Source organism: Crinia signifera, chromosome 1 (genome assembly GCF_055691185.1).
Source record: "Crinia signifera chromosome 1, ASM5569118v1, whole genome shotgun sequence".
Lineage (NCBI taxonomy): Eukaryota > Metazoa > Chordata > Amphibia > Anura > Myobatrachidae > Crinia > Crinia signifera.
This window is the reverse complement of record NC_139217.1, coordinates 80,830,838-80,850,194: the sequence shown is the minus strand read 5'-3', so window position 1 is coordinate 80,850,194 and position 19,357 is coordinate 80,830,838. Positions and strand designations below refer to the sequence as shown.

At 42.0% G+C, this 19,357-nt stretch overlaps 1 protein-coding gene across 10 annotated transcripts in view; it reads left to right on the top strand.

The window, feature by feature from the left end:
* Window positions 1–19,357, top strand: part of FRYL (FRY like transcription coactivator) — a 250,991-nt gene that overhangs the window by 85,956 nt on the left and 145,678 nt on the right. For 3 of the 10 annotated variants that reach the window (XM_083168296.1, XM_083168210.1, XM_083168199.1), the window contains exon 1: window positions 405–847. The exons of 6 other annotated variants lie outside the window; for them this stretch is intronic. In XM_083168296.1, coding sequence (XP_083024422.1) covers window positions 775–847 — 73 coding nt within the window. In that variant the 5' untranslated portion in view covers window positions 405–774. Of the gene's footprint in view, window positions 1–404; window positions 848–17,978; window positions 18,000–19,357 lie in introns of those variants that run through there. One more of the 10 variants, XM_083168232.1, reaches the window with a different exon arrangement.

Here is a 19,357-nt window from a genome sequence, read left to right as displayed (position 1 = left end):
TGATTTCATTAGTGAAGTGCCCACAATTGATCGGGTGGGGGGGGGCTGCCTGTCACTATGGTGGGGAGAATTAAGCCTCCCTGTATGGTCCGGGCATGTAGCAAAAACCCGGACCACACGGGTGGGCTATAATGTCCCCTTCCCCAGGTCCCCCGGACAAGACAACCTCCGGACTGCAGATTTTGATGTCCGGTTTTGACATAGTCCCCAATTGATCTGCTGCAGAGTGTATAGAGCCTGGTGTCGCCACACTGCTGCTCTGACCATGCTCCTGGGCCGGCGCTGCAGTTGGGAGCAGCGTGATGCTGCTGAGCAATGTGCCTGACCCCCTGCAGCAGCGCTCATTACATCAGCACAGTCACAGGCTCTGCATGCCCAGGGAGTTTAGTAATGTTCTGCTGGCAGCGCAGGAAGGAGCTCTGCGCAGGACACAAGTACTGGCATCACGGAGATTCCCTGTGTGACCCGGGTTCTCTCTCCTGCGCGTTTCAGAAACGCGTATTTGCGTGTAGTCGCTGGCTTAAGCTCTCCGCTGCGCTCCAGTGACGCGATGATCCCACTGCAGGAAAGGTGAAGGTGTCCTTCAGACCCTCCTGACAGCAAAACTTGAGGATTGTTTCCCATGATTTCCCCCTCCATCCTCCTCCTGCATCTGCAGCAGCACTAGCAGATCCGTGCGTCACTGAGAGACTGCCAGGCGATGAGGCAGCAGCGACTCTGACCAGCAGCAGCAGACAGCCCCAACTCCTGGCTGCTAACTCTGCCACCAGCATCATGCTAACTTTACAGGATTCTGTGTTTTTCGAGATTAGCATAAAGTCTCTGCTGAAGTCCTGGAGCAGTAGCTGTAAGTAAACCTATTTCTATATTCCCAGTCACCCTGCATTTAGGGGCATTGCTGTGCTGCTGCCTGGCTCTGTGTGCATGAGCAGTAATCCTGTGACATTCCTGTGCCTGGAGCAGGGGGCTGATGCATAAAGCAAAGAGTCTACATACAAATATACAGACTGTTCCCTCTTGCCTTGTAGAGTTGTTCTCTGCTTCAGACAAGCTGTGGTCTCTGCAGCCGTCTGATAATAACATGATCCTCCTTTGCCAGCACAAAATGTTCTTTGTGAAGCACATTTTTTGGGGGGGCTGTGCAGAAGTGGCGGTAACTCTAGAAATAATGCAGGGTGTACCCCCCCCCCCCCACTCCACTTCTTAACCCTCACTTTTATGGCTTATTTCTGTGTTTAAAATTTCTGTTGTGTGTTTAAATCATCATTAATTCACAGCGGAAAAGTTGCCTAATAGTATTGCCTTTTGACGTTCTCTTGGCTCCCCAGACTAAGTATCCGTAATTGTATGGACTATATTGCAGCAGCCCACCATAGTATATGAGGAATGTGACAGTGACAGCTGAATGATCATTCAAACACGTATTCATTAGTTAATGTTACTATTTATAAAACTTTTGACCGTGTAAGTTCAGGGCGGAGGACTCTGCGTCAGCTGATTTGATTGAATTTGTGTCCATGGATCTGTCTCCAAAACACACACAAAAAATCCCTATGTGGTCCTAGCTTTACAAGCCTGCTTAGCCAACAGTATGTGCTGCTGTGCTGGCCGGCGTTTGATTGCAGTTGCGCGTTTTTTCTTTCATCAGTAACAATGAGGTGACTTTCATATAGCCTACTGTATATACAGAATGCTGCGTCAGTAATGACAACTATAGGGTGCTTTCCTTTTTAGTATATTTGAACTGAATAGGATCTGCTGCAGCCTCACAGACCATGACCATCTGTAGTGACGTATGCAAGATTAGCACAATGTAAAAGTTTACATAGCCACAGTATGACTTGGGGGGATTTAGCAAAGCATGGTGACAAACCATTAACCAATAAGTGCCTTACTGTCAATTCAAAAACACAGCTTGTACATTGAGCGTTAGAAGCTGATTGGATAGTGCTTAATATCACGCCACGTTATCTATTATCACGTTATGCTTTGATCATTAAACCCCTTAATGGTAATTTAATAGCCGTTTGTTCTTCCACATAGACTTGCACAGATTTGTTCCAACCAGGTTTTTGTGTGGTTTCCAAAACAAGGCTTCGTTTACAGCCCTCATTAATGATACTTTGCTCAATGAGATTGTATTAAATCCTTTAAGGCAGATATGAATTGCGTGCAAGTCAAGACATTAAAATAGCTGTGAAATTAGTGGAAAAGATCTCATCCAGACTACAAATTGCTTGTAATATTTTGTTTGGAGCTTGTTCACATGGAGCAGAAAACTTTCTACCATTGTAACTACGTAATGAGTTTTCTCCCTGCACATAATTTTACCTGGGTTCTAGCTGGCAGTATTTATCAAAGCGTGGAGGGCCTGTAAAATGAGAGCTTCATTTTACAAGCCATCTTTGACTGATTTTGGATGACCGTACAGATCCAGCCTCTCAGGCTGATCATCGGTTGCCTGTTCGCCATCAACATACGTATGACTGGTGGTGGTCAGTTTTAAAGACCCAGCAGAGTAACTGACCTGCCACAGGACAGTGACTGCAAACTTGTTGATTGGGTCTACATACACATGCCGTGATTTGAAATCCTCCTGTATGGCCATAGCAACCGCAGAATGCATGGCCACCTTTATTCATTCCATTTTTTTTTAAGCTGTGTTTATGTAAAACATTTAGGAGCAAGCTCCAAAGATTAGGAGGAAGTGTTTGTGATGAGCATATCAAATCGATGACTGTCCAGCAACAATATTTAGTCATTATTTCACTTTTCCAATAATGAATGCTAAAAAAAATGATTGCATTGTGGTTGTAGCAAACATTGGCCAGGCACTCAAACATTTTGGGTGAAATTTAATAGGATGAGAGAAGTGAGAGATTTGGGAAGGAATCTCCAGTGTTTTTAAAGCAGCAACCATTTACACTGCAAAACCAAACTGGTTCACCAAATCAGTGTAAATGGTTGCCGCTTTAAAAAACACTGGAGATTTCTTACCAAATCTCTCACTTTCTGAATCTCTCATCCTAGTAAGTATCACCCTCTATATAGCATGGTGCAAATGCCATCCAGTGTGATGCAGGAGAAGCCTGTGGCCTCACCTCTATATCTCTTCTGAATACTGAGACAATGCAACTAGGAAAACACATTTCTATGAACACAATGGAAAAAGCATGAGGATAAACCGATAAACACAAAAGGAGATGTCTTCATGTTTAATTGTAATTTTATGGTTGAAATTATTAATAATGAGTAATGCAAATTGCTGCGATTTGCCTGTTTAGTGATGTCATCAGTACTATAAATCCTTATGTCATTGCCAAAAACAAGTTGTGGCAGGGACTATTCTAAGCTTGTAGTGTTTATCAGGGAGCAGGAAACATTTAGTTTGGTGCATAGGATAAATGTACGGATTTGTGTAGTGATATTCTGACTGCTCAGGTGCAGAACATCACAAACCCTTCTCTCTGGGTGAAGATGTTATATTGACCTAGTGAGATGGCTGTTTGCCTAACAAGAGTGGAAGAAGGACTTGGTATGTAACTATATGCACAGTCACTTTCAGCCCATTAACTTGCATTGTGGTAAGAAAACACTGCTTCATTTGGCCTGACCTTCTGCGTACCCCCTGTGAATGGGGCCAAGGAGTGCAGGGGGCAACAGTCAGACCCTGCAAGAAACTTTGTGTACACGTATACATACTAATTGTGCTCCTTTGTCCACGGGGGTCCACTCTGACACACAAACTTTTACTTGAGCGGAAAGAAAGCCTTTGCCACTCGGTTTTGTGAGGAATAAAACCGTTATGCCAAAACTTCCTTACTGTGAACTGGGCATTGTTTGTACCTTTTATGTCTATGTAAATTTATGGTGAAAACGGGATTCAGATGGTATGTCAACAGTGTCTAAGTCAACATGTTGACATGGTCATAAGGTCTACATGACTATTTTTGGGGGATTTTTTAATTTTTTTGGAACTTTTTTTACTTCCTGCCATCCATGTGGACTCTGATTCGGAGCAGTGAAGAAGGCCAAGCTCTGACAAAGTTAAAACCGTATGCCAATCTTTTGCTTGTATCAACCTTGTGCGTGTCAACAAAGACATTGTGGGCCTATTGTACTACATCTGTACTACATCTGAAAAGAATGAAACCCAGTGACGGTTTTTACATGTGGGCTGCAGGACTGCCGCCCCTCAGGTAAAATCCATCAATGTAGTGAACTTCACTGTGACTGACAGTGACTTCCTATTGGAGGTCTGACCTGCCAGTCACCCAAGGCAGTCCCATTGGGAGGTGTTCCCTCCCTCTGGGCTGCCTCTTTGGCTTCTATGAGCTGCAGAACCTAGGGTATGCGTATGCACAGTACCAAGGCCGGTACTGCACAGGTGCCAGTACCATGATTTGGCTTCTATGAGCTGCAGAACCTAGGGTATGCGTATGCACAGTACCAAGGCCGATACTGCACATGCGCTGCATTGTACAGGTGCCAGTACCATGATTTGGCTTCTATGGACTGCAGAACCTAGGGTATGCGTATGCACAGTACCAAGGCCGATACTGCACATGCGCTGCACTGTACAGGTGCCAATACCATAATTTGGCTTCTATGGGCTGCAGAACCAAGGTTGATACTGCACATATGCTGGTGCCTGTCATCTGCATTGTACAGGCGCCAGGACAGCAGGGGGAGAAGGCATCGCGTCCACACTAATGTAGGAGCCGCCGCTGATGAAACCATTGACTCTTATGCCTCTTATACACTAGACAAATGTGTACCCTGTGCAACCTCATTCGTGTCAGGGGGCCGACCTCAGCAAGCGCATATACACTTGCCGATGTTGGCAGTTATGTCCGCTGTAGAATTGCCTATACAGACAATGCGCAGGAGCTCGCCAGCGACATAGAGCAATTATGATTTTGTCATTTCGACCCCTCCAAAAAAATACAAAAATATTGTGTAGTGTGTACCCGCATTAGTCATATTTTCTGTGCGTTTTATTACTATATGCAAGAAAAGCAGATAGGTGTATGCACAAGCACTGCTAAATGTCCCCCATTGTCTCCTGTGCCAACCGTGGAATGTTGTCTAACCTGTACCCATCCTTTCCTTACCCTGCATGCTGGATTTACTGTGCCTATAATCCTGGCATGTGCCCGCAGATCAGTACAGCGCGAGTATACTGATGACAGCCTGAAGCTTGTCCCTGGCACAGTGGAGCTTACAATCTATATTCCCTACCACATGTACACGCACACACATTCACTCTAGGGATAATGTGTTGGGAGCCAATTAATCTACCAGTATATTTTTTGGATTGTGGGAGGAAACCAGAGTACCCGGAGGAAACCCACGCAAGTACAGGGAGAATATACAAACTCCACACAGTCAGGGCCATGATGGGAATCAAACTCATGACCTGTGAGGCCCAATAGTACTATCGCTGTGCTATTTTCCTCTAGGCCTGGACAGATTAGAATTAATATCCATTTAAAGCGCCTGCCAGAAAGAATGGGATAAAATGCATATGTGTATATGTTAAATATAATTAGCTTGTGTTAAACTATGCTTTTTTGTTATCCTTTTCTATACACTTATACAAAGCTTGTGATGTATGTATGCACTGTTTTGTTTATTTAGAAATCATTGATTGCAGTGTACTGAGCTTCCAGTGTAGAGTTATTCAATAGCACCTATCCTGTTTCCTCATGGTTTTTTCATTTTTCCTTATTTTATATTGCATTTCTTTTGTTAATGTGTGTGATGTTTGCAGAGCCAGGTCAGTTTGTTCTTTGTGTTACATAAAGGGTGGATGCAGCCATATTGTGAGCTGAACCAATATTGATGTTAACTTTGCAATATCATTGGCTCTTAGTGAATAGGTGGGCTGTATTCTGTTGGATATTGAACATCTATCTGTTTTGTACTCTGTCCACAACACGTGGCCAGCAAGGGCATTTATTGCGGGAAACGAGGAAGATCCAGGGAGAACGGGTACCACTGCAGGACTTAGAGTGTGAGTGTTTCTTTCCGGCTTGGAGCCTGGACAGAAAGATACATTATTTGCAGGGGAATGTGTGTGAAATGCACTGCTTCAGCGGTGATATAGGGGAATGCATTCCTATAGAGCAGGGGTGGGGAACCTTTTTTAGGCCAAGGGCCGTTTGTATGGGGAAAAAATCCTTTGGGGGACATATGTAAAAATTTATCTTACAAATTGTCCTGCTACAGCCGTCCCATGCTCCGGCGGCTGCTGCTGACTAGGACTGACAGTCTACGGCTGCTGTTGATTAAGAGGAATCTCGCGAGAACTACCGACCTCTCGCGACAATTCCCCTGTACAAAGTTGCCAGGCGGGTGGGAGGGCCACTCAGACCGGCTACGTTGGCCGCATACGGCCCCCGGGCCTGAGGTTCCCCACCGTTGCTATAGAGCATCGGTTCCCGTTTTCTCCCTTAATCCTTGATTAGGCTTTTCATTTATGAGTACCCCTCCTCGATATCTGAAAATCCACAGTACTTACGAGTGAAAATGAGCAGTATGCTTTTATGTTTCCTTATATCAAGGAGTAGCGGAGGAGTAGTGTGTGGTCAGGAATCGGATCCCTCTGTGTCTGGCCACTGGCTGTGTACTGTCTCCGGGGTTCCTGCTAATGCCTGTAGGACTAATGCCGCTGCTTCCTCCACCCATGTCAGCTCGGGGCAGATGAACGCTAATGGCAATTAGGGCAGCTCCCAGTGCATTGCTGGTCCGGCAAAAGCACAAGACCATGGCGATGGAAGACTTCTTCTGCCATCAAGAGACCTACTTCTTTTTCCACCATTACCAATATTATTTTCAAGTACCCCAACTGGTCTGCAGAGTAGCCAGCCCCCCCCCCCCCCCCCCCCCAGTTTGGGAACCACTGCTATAGACTGTGCATTGTGCATATAGGGGAGTCCTGTTACACTAATAGTGTATGATTGCTCCCTAATTTGAAGTGATTACAACCAATGCATGGGATGGCCATGCACCTCTGGTGCTCAGCCAATACATGCTGCAGAATGTTCTTATGTCCTAACAATTTATTTTGTAACATTCATTGTATTTTACATATTTAGGCACATTAAGTTTTATTGAGCGCCCAAAAATTATTTCTTAATCTTAATGAATATGTTTGAACCAAAAATATATTTTTTTTCCTGAAAAAGTCAACATTTTAGATGAACTATTGCATAACCAAATTATAAAAAAAAAAAAAATATATATATATATATATATATATATATATTTATGCTTTATGGAAGAAGCTTACTGTCCTAGTAGTTGTTCAGTCATATGCAAACACCCTTTCTGCCCATGACAAAATTGTGCCGAGGCATTTGAAGTGGTGATATTTGTGGCAGACTAATATGAGTTCTCCTGGGCCTGTGATGGGCAATTATATGTGTTTGTCTACATGAATAATGTAAATAGAGGAATGGAAACGTGTGCTTTGTCTGGCAGTCAGTTTGGCCATCCACATGCTCAAAGCAATCTCAGGCTGGGTTGGACAAAACGTGCAACAACATCATTTCAATATAATTTCTTCTGTTTCTTTGTTTACCAGCGATACTGTAATCATGGCAGGAAATTAGTCAATACCATTTCATCATCCTATATGGTGGGGAAGTGTTTCTCAATATAGAAATATTTTTTCTCCCTTCTACACTGCTTATTCATTGTGACTAATAGGAAAGGTTCTGGATTGGATATCGCAACAGTGACACCTTCAGATTATTAAAATCACCTTATCGGGCGTCCTGAAGAGCCTGTGACTGCAGAAAGATGAGAGTAATAAAAATTATGGATTGTTTTCTGATAAAATAAATTGTATTTGATTGCTCACACGTTAAGATTAATGAGAGTGCCGGGCTTTTACGTCCTGTATCTGGGACAAGCACAAGGGTTTGCAGGAGAACAAAATGACAAATTGCACTCTGATTTAAAGGAATCAAAGGAAGTGTCCTATATAGAGTAGTAGGAATGGCTGGGCACAAGTGTCTCCATGTTGTACCCAGTAAGTTTATTTTAGAACCGGCATCCTGGGCACCTGTAACCCCCTGGCTCATGGCTCATGGCTCCAGCAGCTAGTCGGAGTTCAGTGCAGAGCCTGTAATGGATGGTGATCAGCCAGTAATAGATTATGTTAGTAGACATTCCGGAACCAGTAGGAAGAAGCATTTAGCAAGGGTGGAGGCTGTAGTACCGGTCGAGTCTCCTGTATCCGTAGATCTCTTATACGAAATATTCCAAAAACCATGTGTGGTTTTTTTTTTTAGAATTTTTCCGATCCCCCCGTCCCTTTTTTCATACTTACTAAGTTCCCCGATGTCCATGGCAGCCTTCAGGATCTTCTTGCACTCCTGGGACTGCTGAAGAGGATCCTGAAAGCCTCCGCGAACGCCAGTGGACACTGTAGACATCGTGGGACCATTGGGGTACCACCAGGGGAACAGGTAAGTATTAAAAAAAAAAACTAAATTATTCCAAAAACCGTAAACATCCCTAATCCCAAATTCTCGTTTTCCTGAGCAAGGGATACTCGACCTGTACTAAATCATCCAGTTATGAAACACATCACAAATGTGGTCTAATTGGTTTAAAGAAACCAACTAACCACAGAGCCGTAACTAGACTTTGTGGTGCCCTGGTTTGTATGGTTCCAGCAAAATGTCTTAAAATATTCCCTACCTGTGCTGTTTGTATGCTGGAGAGGCACTAACCCGGGAGTCTTTTTCCCATATTTGCTGGATCTGCACAACATACTCTTCTGGGATGATGTAGTATAAAGGATGAGTGGAATCTTGGACCTCAACCTTCTTAAAAAAAAAAAGGACTTTATGCTTTGCACACTATTCAAATCTCTTGATACACATATAGATAATCTTGTTTTTCATACACATATATACTCTTATCTGCTACGGTGGCTATAGTCCAACATTGGATAAAGCCTTGCACCCTCCCCTATAAGTTGTACATGAATAAACTTGCTGTGTTGGCAGTGAACTTTACTAGTATTGTGCATATATCATATAAATGTAGGTGATCAATGTATACATTTGTAGCTTAAGAGGAAACTTGTGGAAACATAAGGAAAGCAGTCTGAGGTGAACCCCTGACCGTAGTGATATGTGGCAGCAATGCATCCCAGTATGTCATCACACCATTATTATTTTCTGAATGATCATGAGCATAATGAGGCCAACACATGCTCCGGGTGTAGGGGCCAGAACGATATTTGCTCATGCACTTTAAATAGTGCTGTGTGTATTGTGGATATTTTATATGTCTTTTATGTCATTTTATCTGAAGTTCATTAAATGAAGTGATTGTGTAAAATGTACTTCACTATCGCATGCATTTATCTCTCACTTTTATGTGAATACCACGGGAGGGATCCTGGTGGAATCAAGACTCCGAGCGCCTGATAAGTTGTATTCCTATTTCTCTTTCTTAGGTCTGAAGTATGTTGTATGGAAGCTGTCTTTCCATAATGTTTGAACCCCTTTATCATGTGTTCCCTTCTTCAGTTCATCATAAAGAAGTTGCTCGCCCTCACATAAAATCAGTTCATGTCTACAGTTTATTGTACAGCTTAATAAAGCCTTTAAAGAAAATATTGTGGAAAGTGGAAGGGGTTCACGTGCTTACATGATATAGATGCCAGCACTGCGGTCACCATCTCAAACTGTGGAGCGACGTATTGCTATGGTTGGTGCATGGCACGGGAATCTGGACTAGGAGGTGGTAATTAACCCAGGAATGTGTACCGACAGTACCTGCAAGGTCACACTTGGCATTCGTCCTTGTGATCTGCATTGACAAAGAATAGGTAATCGAGGGGCATATTGGGACCCCTAGGTGGAGTGGTGTTCATTGATTTCTATGGCGGCTCATAAAATATATCACACTTTTCAGCTATCTACATATCTTCATGAGCTCTTGCTTCCTCAAGGGGCCTACACACATAGCATATTTGTGTCATTGTCTAAGCAATCTGATTTAATTTGAGCAGAGAGCTTAGAAAATGGCCCTACATTGCTTCGTGTAGGGGCTGTAGCGATAGTGATGCGGATCATGCATCCATGATAAATCCAATCAGATCTCCAGTGTTCTCACCAGAGTACACTGCCACTGACAGATCGCTCAGCACACATCGCTCTGTGCTGAGCGATCTAAATCGCTCAGATCACTCTGCTACATCGCCACGTGTGTAGGCCCCTTCAGGACTTGCCTTTTTAGGATACAGATTCCCAATCACTTGCTTCACTCAGGTTGATACAGATAAGTGCTGATATGCTGGTATCTGCACCCTATCTATCACCCTTAAATTTCACATATTACTATGCAGTTCATGGGGTATATTAAAGTGCAAGGTTTAGTGGCTACTGTATGTGATGCGCACAATGGACCTATTGCGCCCTCTCACATTGCTGGCCACTTGATGGATTCAACCTCAGGTCACTGACCATTCCAGATGAAATACTGTTCCCTCCAAGTTTCTTTTGAAACTGCCACAACCTGCCCATGTTTAAAACCTCAAAATGCACCCTGCCCTTTTTGTGTTGCACTGTGCACCCTTACGCTGATCCCCCACTGCACTTGCCGCTGAGAACTTTCGGTGTTTGGTATCCTGTGTAATGGGTATTATGGTGTGTGGTATAATGTGTAAAAGGCATAGTGTGTGCCATAATGTGTAATTGTTATTATGACAGAATATATAGTGGACATAGCAGAGTATGACAATGTTTCTTTGGCGTAATCCTAGTGCAGTGTGCAGTTTTTATGTTTTGTATGGTTTCTTTTTCTAATGTAAATATATATAAAATGTGCCCTCCCGATTGGAAATAGTGCCCTGCCTGGTGGTCAGTACCCTGACCTTAAAAATCCTAGCGTGAACTCTATGAAGCTTATATTGAAAGTTGTAAATACATTTTTCATACTGTGTTCAATGGTCAGTACATTGCAATAAATTGTACTAATTGCATACTTTAATATCATATGGATATTTAATATGTGGACCCAAGTCGGTTTCACTGTACTAAATGTTAACGTGCAACTGAAAGCTTTGATAAGGCATTGGGGAAGTTTCATATATAGATCCATTTGTGATTGTTTGCTTATATATATATATATATATATATATATATATATATATATATATATATATATATATATATATATAGTGGCTGGTTGTCTGGCAGCCATATCATGAATATTTGTATCTATGTGCATTGGGCAGGTGGTAATAAAAGTAATCTGGGGAATAAAAATTGGTTATCAGAGCTGTTATTAAGATAAACAGCATAACACCCAATAAAACCTGTATTATTCCTGATTTGCTAAAGTGTAACATGCTAGGTGTGGTTTAAAAGACTGAATAGCTCACAGGGTCAAAAGGTCAACACACAAAAAAGGTAGTTTATTTTCTTCTAGTAGGCAAGGTGGCTTGCTGTGCTCGCCACAAGTTAGTATTCCCAGTCGTATAGCCCACATGGCTAGTATTATAGACCGTTAAATGTAATAGGCTCAGAGTTCGGTGGCTGGACTGGATGCCGGCCGAACGAGTTTTATTTTTTATTTTTTTTAAAGGGGCAGTCGGTTACAAGGCAAAACCATGCCTTGTAAATGATTGCCCCTTTAAAGAAAAGCCTCAGAGTTCGTCCGTCATCCCGCATGGACGGCGAACTCTGAGGCTATTGTGTCAACTGGCAGGTGGACTGATTTCATCTTACGTTTGTTCACCTACGTTGATACTGAAAACATGGCTGTCTGTTCTGTCGAACGGTAACAGTTTTAATAAACTGATCTAGCAGGTAATGTGTAAATCAGTGGTGTCAAACTCATGGCCCTCCAGCTGTTGTGGAACTACATGTCCCAGCATGCCCTGCCACAGCTTTAGCAATCCATTATATAAAATCTGAGGCAGGGCATGCTGGGATGTGTAGTTCTACAGCAGCTGGAGGGCCGTGACACCACTGGTATACATTATACCTAGTATACTTTTATTACCTAGAAAGCCCAAGGTACATTTCTCCAAATAATACATATTGCTATCGTCAGCAATTTCTTCATTCAGACTTACTTTCTACAATGGTCCACGATAGATTATTTGTGTTCAAGCTTGCTCTGAACTAGGACTGTGCAATAAAGCTATATTATAATGAAATGCGTAAATCGAGCACTATGGTTTTGTAAGACTACATGCTATAAGAAACGGGTTGGAATCATTTGGTCGACAGCATTATGGTCGACATGGGGAAAGGTCAACATTGTTCTAGGTGGAAAGGTCATTAGTTCGACTTTGTCTAGGTCGACATGGGGTTTTTCACTGTTTTTTTACCTGAATGTCAACACAGTCGACATGGACTCAGTTTAAAGTGCAACGCATCCCCTCGCTGCACTCGCGATGCGTCGGGCACGGTGCCTCGATACGCTCGGCACACTATTTTATTCTCCCACCACGCCCTAGTGGATGGTAGGGCATGAAATACCACCTGTCGGCACATGTCGGCTCAAAAAACAGTGAAAACCCCCATGTCGACCTTTTGACTGTCGACCTAGACAATGTCGAACTAATGACCTGTCGAACTAATGACCTTTCCACCTAGAACCATGTCGACATTTTCCCATGTCGACCTAAACCCAGGTCGACTTTTTCCCTATGTCGACCTAATGACTGTCAACCATAATGCTGTAGACCAAATGACCGCATCCCATAAGAAACTTAGCCTTGTTACTGACGTTTACCTGAATTGTTTATGCACTGGTTTTCAGTCAGATGGTCACTGATGTTTGCATGCATGTGGGACAGTTGAGTGGTGTTGCCTATTACAGGCAGTCAGGTGTCTGCTATCTAGGGATGAGAATGTGCAGGGCTGTGGCACGTGTAGCAACAAGTGTGCAAGGCTGGTGTTAGGTGTCCTTATAGCAGCTCCAGCACCAGGAATGAGATATTATTATATCAACATGGCCTGAACAATGGTCCTAAAACCTATAATTACTGTAAAATTCTGATAAATGAATACATATAAACATTGTACTTAGGGTAAACATACTTTTTTTTGTGCTGCATCTGAACATGTTGGGAAGCCTATAGAAACAATGCTTTTATACCAAGCTTAATGAACCTTGTTTGAATTTCAGACTTTAAAATTAATTGCGTCACCTTCATTCGCCTTTCACTTTCATTCTTTAAAGCATTTTTGGCTTGTCTACCTGACACTAGTGCTTACTGCGAGCAGAGGTGACCTTCGCTCCTGGCTGTTTGTCCTCTCGGAACGTCTGAAACTGTCTGAGGGTGGTGGGGAGCAGTTTGATAGGGTTATTGCAAGCTTGACATGGTTTTCTTCTATGGGCGGTATTCAATGAGCCAGAATCGTTGGTCACAGTGATCCTGATTTAACATTCGCCTGCCAATCGCCGGTTTTTAGCTGTGAATCGCCATGCATGGGGATTCGTGGGGAGTCGCCAAGTCACCCTATTCAACGTGGCTGAGAATCGCCGGCCCTAACGGTGATTCTCAGCCATACCGGCGTTTCCCTATACAGCCGCATTAATGTAGTCAGTTGTTTAAAAAAATGCAGAGAAATGCAAGAAAAAAGCAAATTACCCTGGACAAACGCTTCCCATACAGCATACGGCAAACGCTGGGTAATCTGCTCAAAGGGCAAACGAAGGAGTGAGGTGGGGAGGAGAATCATGGGTAAGTGAGGTGCACCATGGGTAAGAACAGTGCTTTGTGGGAGAAAAAAAAAATACCTGAAAAAATTAAATATATATTTGTATAGCACTTCTACGACCATGACATCACACAAGGGCAGCAAATAATAATACATTAGACTTGCATAGTTAAATAGAACACTTAAAACCAATTATTTCACATGTTCCTATAAAAGTTCACCAGAAAAAGATGACGAGGGACACTCGGTGAGGAACGGCGATATGAAAGAAGAAAAAGGAATCGCCAACTTCTCATTGAATACACTTTTGGCGATTCCCCTCAACTACCGTCGATTCCCCATGTAAAATCCTATAGACAAAAAACGGCGATTTGTAGAGAATAACATTTGGCGATTGCTGCTTCATTCACCGGTCGTCATCGGCGATTTCAGCTCATTGAATAGGGTGATTCGCATTTGGGGCTCCAAAAATCACCGTCAGACACGATAAAAACACAGAATCGCCATAAAACTTGGCGATTCCGGCTCATTGAATACCGCCCTTTGTCGTACATAAAGGGCTAGAGGACCAGGCGTAGCCCAAGGACATAAATGAGACAATGGATGTGAATGTGTTAGTGTAGGCTGCAGAAGATGGGTTCTCCTGTAACCTTTTGGTTAATAATTCAGCTGTCAATTATCTGTGTGTCTTCTGCCACACCTAATTGTAATCCTGCCATGAGCTTGTGTTCGACTATTTCATGTTTGGCTTAACTCTGAAATCTTTTTAAAATAAACAACATACATTCTCAAGCAGTATTAAGCATGCTAAGGGTGCATAACCACAGCGGGCATTTTTGACCAGCGGGCATGCAGAGCAATGATGCTGAAAATCACTCAGTGCATACACACTGAGCTATTTTTACAAGTCCCAGACAATTTTTGCGGGGATGGACAGCTTTCCATAGTACGACACTATGGAAAGCCGTCCTACCCATTGCTCATCTGCTGGTGGCGGCCGGCAACATCAGCGCTCACCGCTCAACACCAGGCTATACACACTGGTAAACTGCTTTCAGCTCAATATTGCCCTGGGCCTTTATTGTATAGGGGGCCCATTTAACATTTAATATTTGCGGCCGCAAGTATCACCTGGAAAAAAAAAAAAAAAACATTTCAAAATTGCAACGCTAATAGTAGCATTGAATTAAACATTAAATTGTCCTGTTTACAGCATAATTATGTTCTATGTATAATTAAGGATCTGTGTGAAATAATTTTCATTACAAAAATAAATTGTTCTCATGTCAACCTAATAATAATGTCATTGATTTTGTGTGAGGAGTTAATAATTTATGTTAATTGAACATGAAGTGTTACGGACTATGAATACGTTATGTTAATAACGCCAATCAGCCATTCAGTGATATTACTATCATTTGAACTGTATGGCAGCCCTGTGGGTTTTGTGTACTTATATGGGAGGGTTGTCTACAGGAATAAAATATTATGCGTATGTAGTCTTATTGCTTTATATTTATACAGTGAGGCGTCGGTGCATTTTATGCTCTGTGGGAGGTATAGGGGGATGATTAAAGGGTGACGCATGGCAATTTCCACTGCCTTTCCCTCGTTTTAGGCCTCACTAACGTGTACCCTCATCCGTTGTTATATTGAATGTACTCTACATCATTTGGGAAATTGGCAGTACAGTCGGGTAGTTATGGGAACACAACAAATAAGTCTAACAAAACAGCTTACTCTTCATAATTGAATGCAGGTGCGAGCTGTCACAAGAACTATTAGTGCATTCTGAGCTTTTGCATTTTTAATACTTACATTGTTGGTAACTGGAAGCATAGTAATTGGAAATAAAACCTTTTGAGGACAAATCTAAAAAAAAAAAAAAAAAAGGAACGCTCTCCTAACTGCTGCAGTTAATGCATGTTTAGTAACTAGATGTTTTACCAGTGCTTTGGAGAAAGTTCTGTTCAGGACCTCCCCCTAGCTACAAATCAGCAATATAAGGCAGACGATATAAATGGGCAGGTCTGTGGTGATCCAGCTGGCACTGATATGTGACTCCCATGATGCTCAGCCATCTAATGAGAGTAGTAAGCAACAGCTGGTGTACAGAACACTTTTCCCAGTTGTAATCCAGATTTATGGGACATATGAGAAGCCTTGTAACCTCATTCCATTCTGGAATATAGTTTGTTACGCCTCAGAATAAAAGAAAATATCTGCATTTTTCCCTAATAACATATTTTACGGAATCTTCAGATGCTTATTGTATGTAGATTGTGTTTCTGCCTTGTCCTGGAACACGGCATGCGTTGGCTGGGATACATCAGACAACAACAACAACTGTCCGATCTAGGGTCACGCTTTGCTCGTACACTTTAAATTGCACCTGCTATGGCTCATTATCAGTAATGGCCATTATTGTGTCTTATGTTTTTCGTAATACAAAAGACTACTGTCTGTAAGGTTTACTTTTCCATGTTATTGCCATTTTATTTACAATGTACCGCTTGTAAATTGTGTGAGTGTTAGACGTCACCAAGCGTTACTTGGTCACTGTGGGATGACAGCTATTGTATAGGTCACAAAATGCCATGGTGAATTATGGAATCTGTGTGATTTATAAATGTTTAGTAATTTACTGTAGGGGTACATATTTGCCAAAGTGTACATAGCATTAGCCTGTGTGTGGATAAAACAACAGGTAAAATTAGCTTGTTACCCTGGTTTAATTTTAAATTAATCTCAATTTAGAGGCCGGCCACATAAATCAGGTTTCCCAGAATCCCTTTTTGTTTTGCTAGAATATTAATTTATTTCTTCAATTCGATGCCTGGTAAAATATTGTTAAAATAGTGTTGAATTTAACGCAGTTTTGTGTAGATGAATGTCTGGAGCTATTCAATTAGCTGCACTGTAAACCCGCGACTAGTGGCTTTCCTGAGGTGCGAGCTAAAACCTGACTTGACTAGTACCACAATGCTAGTTGCTGGCTTACTAAGTGTGCAAACCGCTTTTTTGCCCAGTCAGAGAATGATGACTGTGACTGCATAGTTTTTATTTAATTTAACACAATTTAAAGTACTCAGAATGCCTCATTTGGTCATCCTAATGCTGATCTATATACAGATTACTATTCACCACCTCAATAGGGTGTGATCAGAAATATTGGGTGCTCATTGGCACAAACAATTATTTATTTATTATTTATTTATTACCAGTTTCTTATATTGCGCACACAGAGTATAGATGAACATTAACATCCGTCCCTGCCCCAGTGGAGCTTACAATCTATATTCCCTACCACATGTACACACACACACAGACATTCTAGGGTTAATTTTGTTTGGAGCCAATTAGCCTACCAGTATATTTTTGGATTGTGGGAGGAAACCGGAGTACCCGGAGGAAACCCACGCAAGTATGGGGAGAATATACAAACTCTGCACAGTTTGGCCATGGTGGGAATCGAACCCATGACCTCAGTGCTGTGAGGCAGTAATTACACCCTCCGTACTGCCCCAATTGACTTGCTCGCAAAATGGTTGAATTTCCGCGCTACTGTATCTATAGAAGAAAAGAGGGTAAAGATTGATATCTGAAGTGAAGTGTATTTGTTAACTAGGAACCCAATTTTATATTTGTGTTAAAAGAAATAACAAAAACACATTTTATTTACAACTGTAAAAGGGTCAATTGTGTGGTGGTGGTGGTGGTGGTGGTGGTGGTGTTGTTTTGTGCACTTCAGTACCATTGCTGCTGGGTGGTCAGCATTGTCCTTGTGTCCTTATCTTACTCTTGCAGTTCATGGAGAATTCCATACATACATTTCAGTTTCATTTATTTGTTAAGTGTCTTTTGCATAAAAGGGATCATGTAGAACCTCAGCGAATGGCATGGGAAAAGCGCTGTTTTACAAAACTTGGTATATCATCTGTTATTATAGCCTTAGAATGTTCCTTCACTCGTACGGTCAGGTCAGACATGTACAGTACTATGGGAACAGTGGCATGCCGCTAGTCTCAAGAGTTAAAAATACTAAATTTCTGCTGAATGAGATCTTGGACTTATAATTTGTACAGACAATAGCAAACCAAACAAAATAACACATTCACAGCTCAATGAACACACTGCACATTATTCACCGAAAACAATAGTGTGTTTGTTTGTTCTCTAACCATGCCCAGCTATGTGGGAAATCAACGAGCAAGCGCCGCTGTGGTGCGAAAGGAAACATCTCCAGCACTGCATTGTTTTCCAGCTGACATGAACGCTGCACAGGATAATGTAGAGGTAATGCTTAAGATCAGATAAACAATGGAGAAAGTTAGGAATGTTCCTTTTGATCTGTGGCAGTTACACAACGTGTGAGTTTTAGAGCTAGTGGACGGCAAACAGTCTTTGCTTTTTGTTAGTTTTTATTTTGTGTGTGTGTGTGTGTGTGTGTGTGTGTAAATGTATTTACAAGTAAATATTATATTTTTGAGATTGTATGTGATGTGTGTATAATTCGGAATTGTTTGCTATAACCTGTCAATAAAAAGTATTAGAAAAAACATTTGTTTATACAAGTAGTGGATAAAAATATCTTGAAGAATGGGGGCACCACCATGCATATTGGAAACAAGAAATTGCGTACAGGTTTAATGAAGTAAATAACATCTTGGCATGATGAGGGTCTGTATAAGACCACTCCCAAAACAGTGTTTTCTTTCCTTTGCATTAGCATTCTTACCATATTCAGACAGAGTGGGGCCTTGGACCCTGGTTTTTAAACTGCTTTGGACCATGGGTAGGGTCCCAGTTCCAGCTCGGTTACCCCCTTTCACATAGGAAATAAATATACTACGGCAAGCATTTGGACCCGAGCATTTGGCGTGACAAGCCAGCTTAACTCGGTTCCTTTCTCTGTGGGAAAGAGCTCACCTTCGTTGAAATTGCCTGGGCATTGGCCCTGGTCTAGTTGAACCCGGCTTGCCCTGGCAAGTCACTGGCTCCTTCTATCTGTCTGAAGGTAATATCTGTGTACAATCTTTTCACAATTTTTAATATGTACCTTTGTAGAAAGGACCAGTTCCTTATAAAGGTGGTGACATAATAACAATAGTGCTTCTGTTGAAAGGGCTCTTGAAGACCAGAATTGTGATAGAGGATATCCTGGAGTGTTAATCAATGAGTAGTATAGGTGGGTACCATGATGTGATTGGGAGGAGATTTGTAAGTGAGAGGTGGTTAACCCTTTGAGTGCCAAGGGAATTTGTCAAAATAGGTCGGAAAATTGGTAAGTTATAATGACCTGTAACCTGTAATATTTACCTTGTATAGGAAATGTAATTTTTTTTTTTTAAATTAATATAACAAATGCGAGCGACGCTGGAATCTTAGCGGATATTTTGCACATCTCTCACATAAATGTTGGCACTCAAAGGGTTAAGAGATGAGAGAGGTTTTCAGGATGGGTGATGGCTTGGAAGGAGTTGGATTTTTTTTTTTTTTTTTTTCAAGAACCCATGTATATCTGTTGTGGTGCAGTGTGAGTGCAGGTGAAACGGCTTAACACCACTAATCCTGTGCAACTGTTGAAGGAATGAAAACATGTTTTGGTTTGCACCCTAATAGTTTACTAGGATGCATGTGACAATGCATCAGTT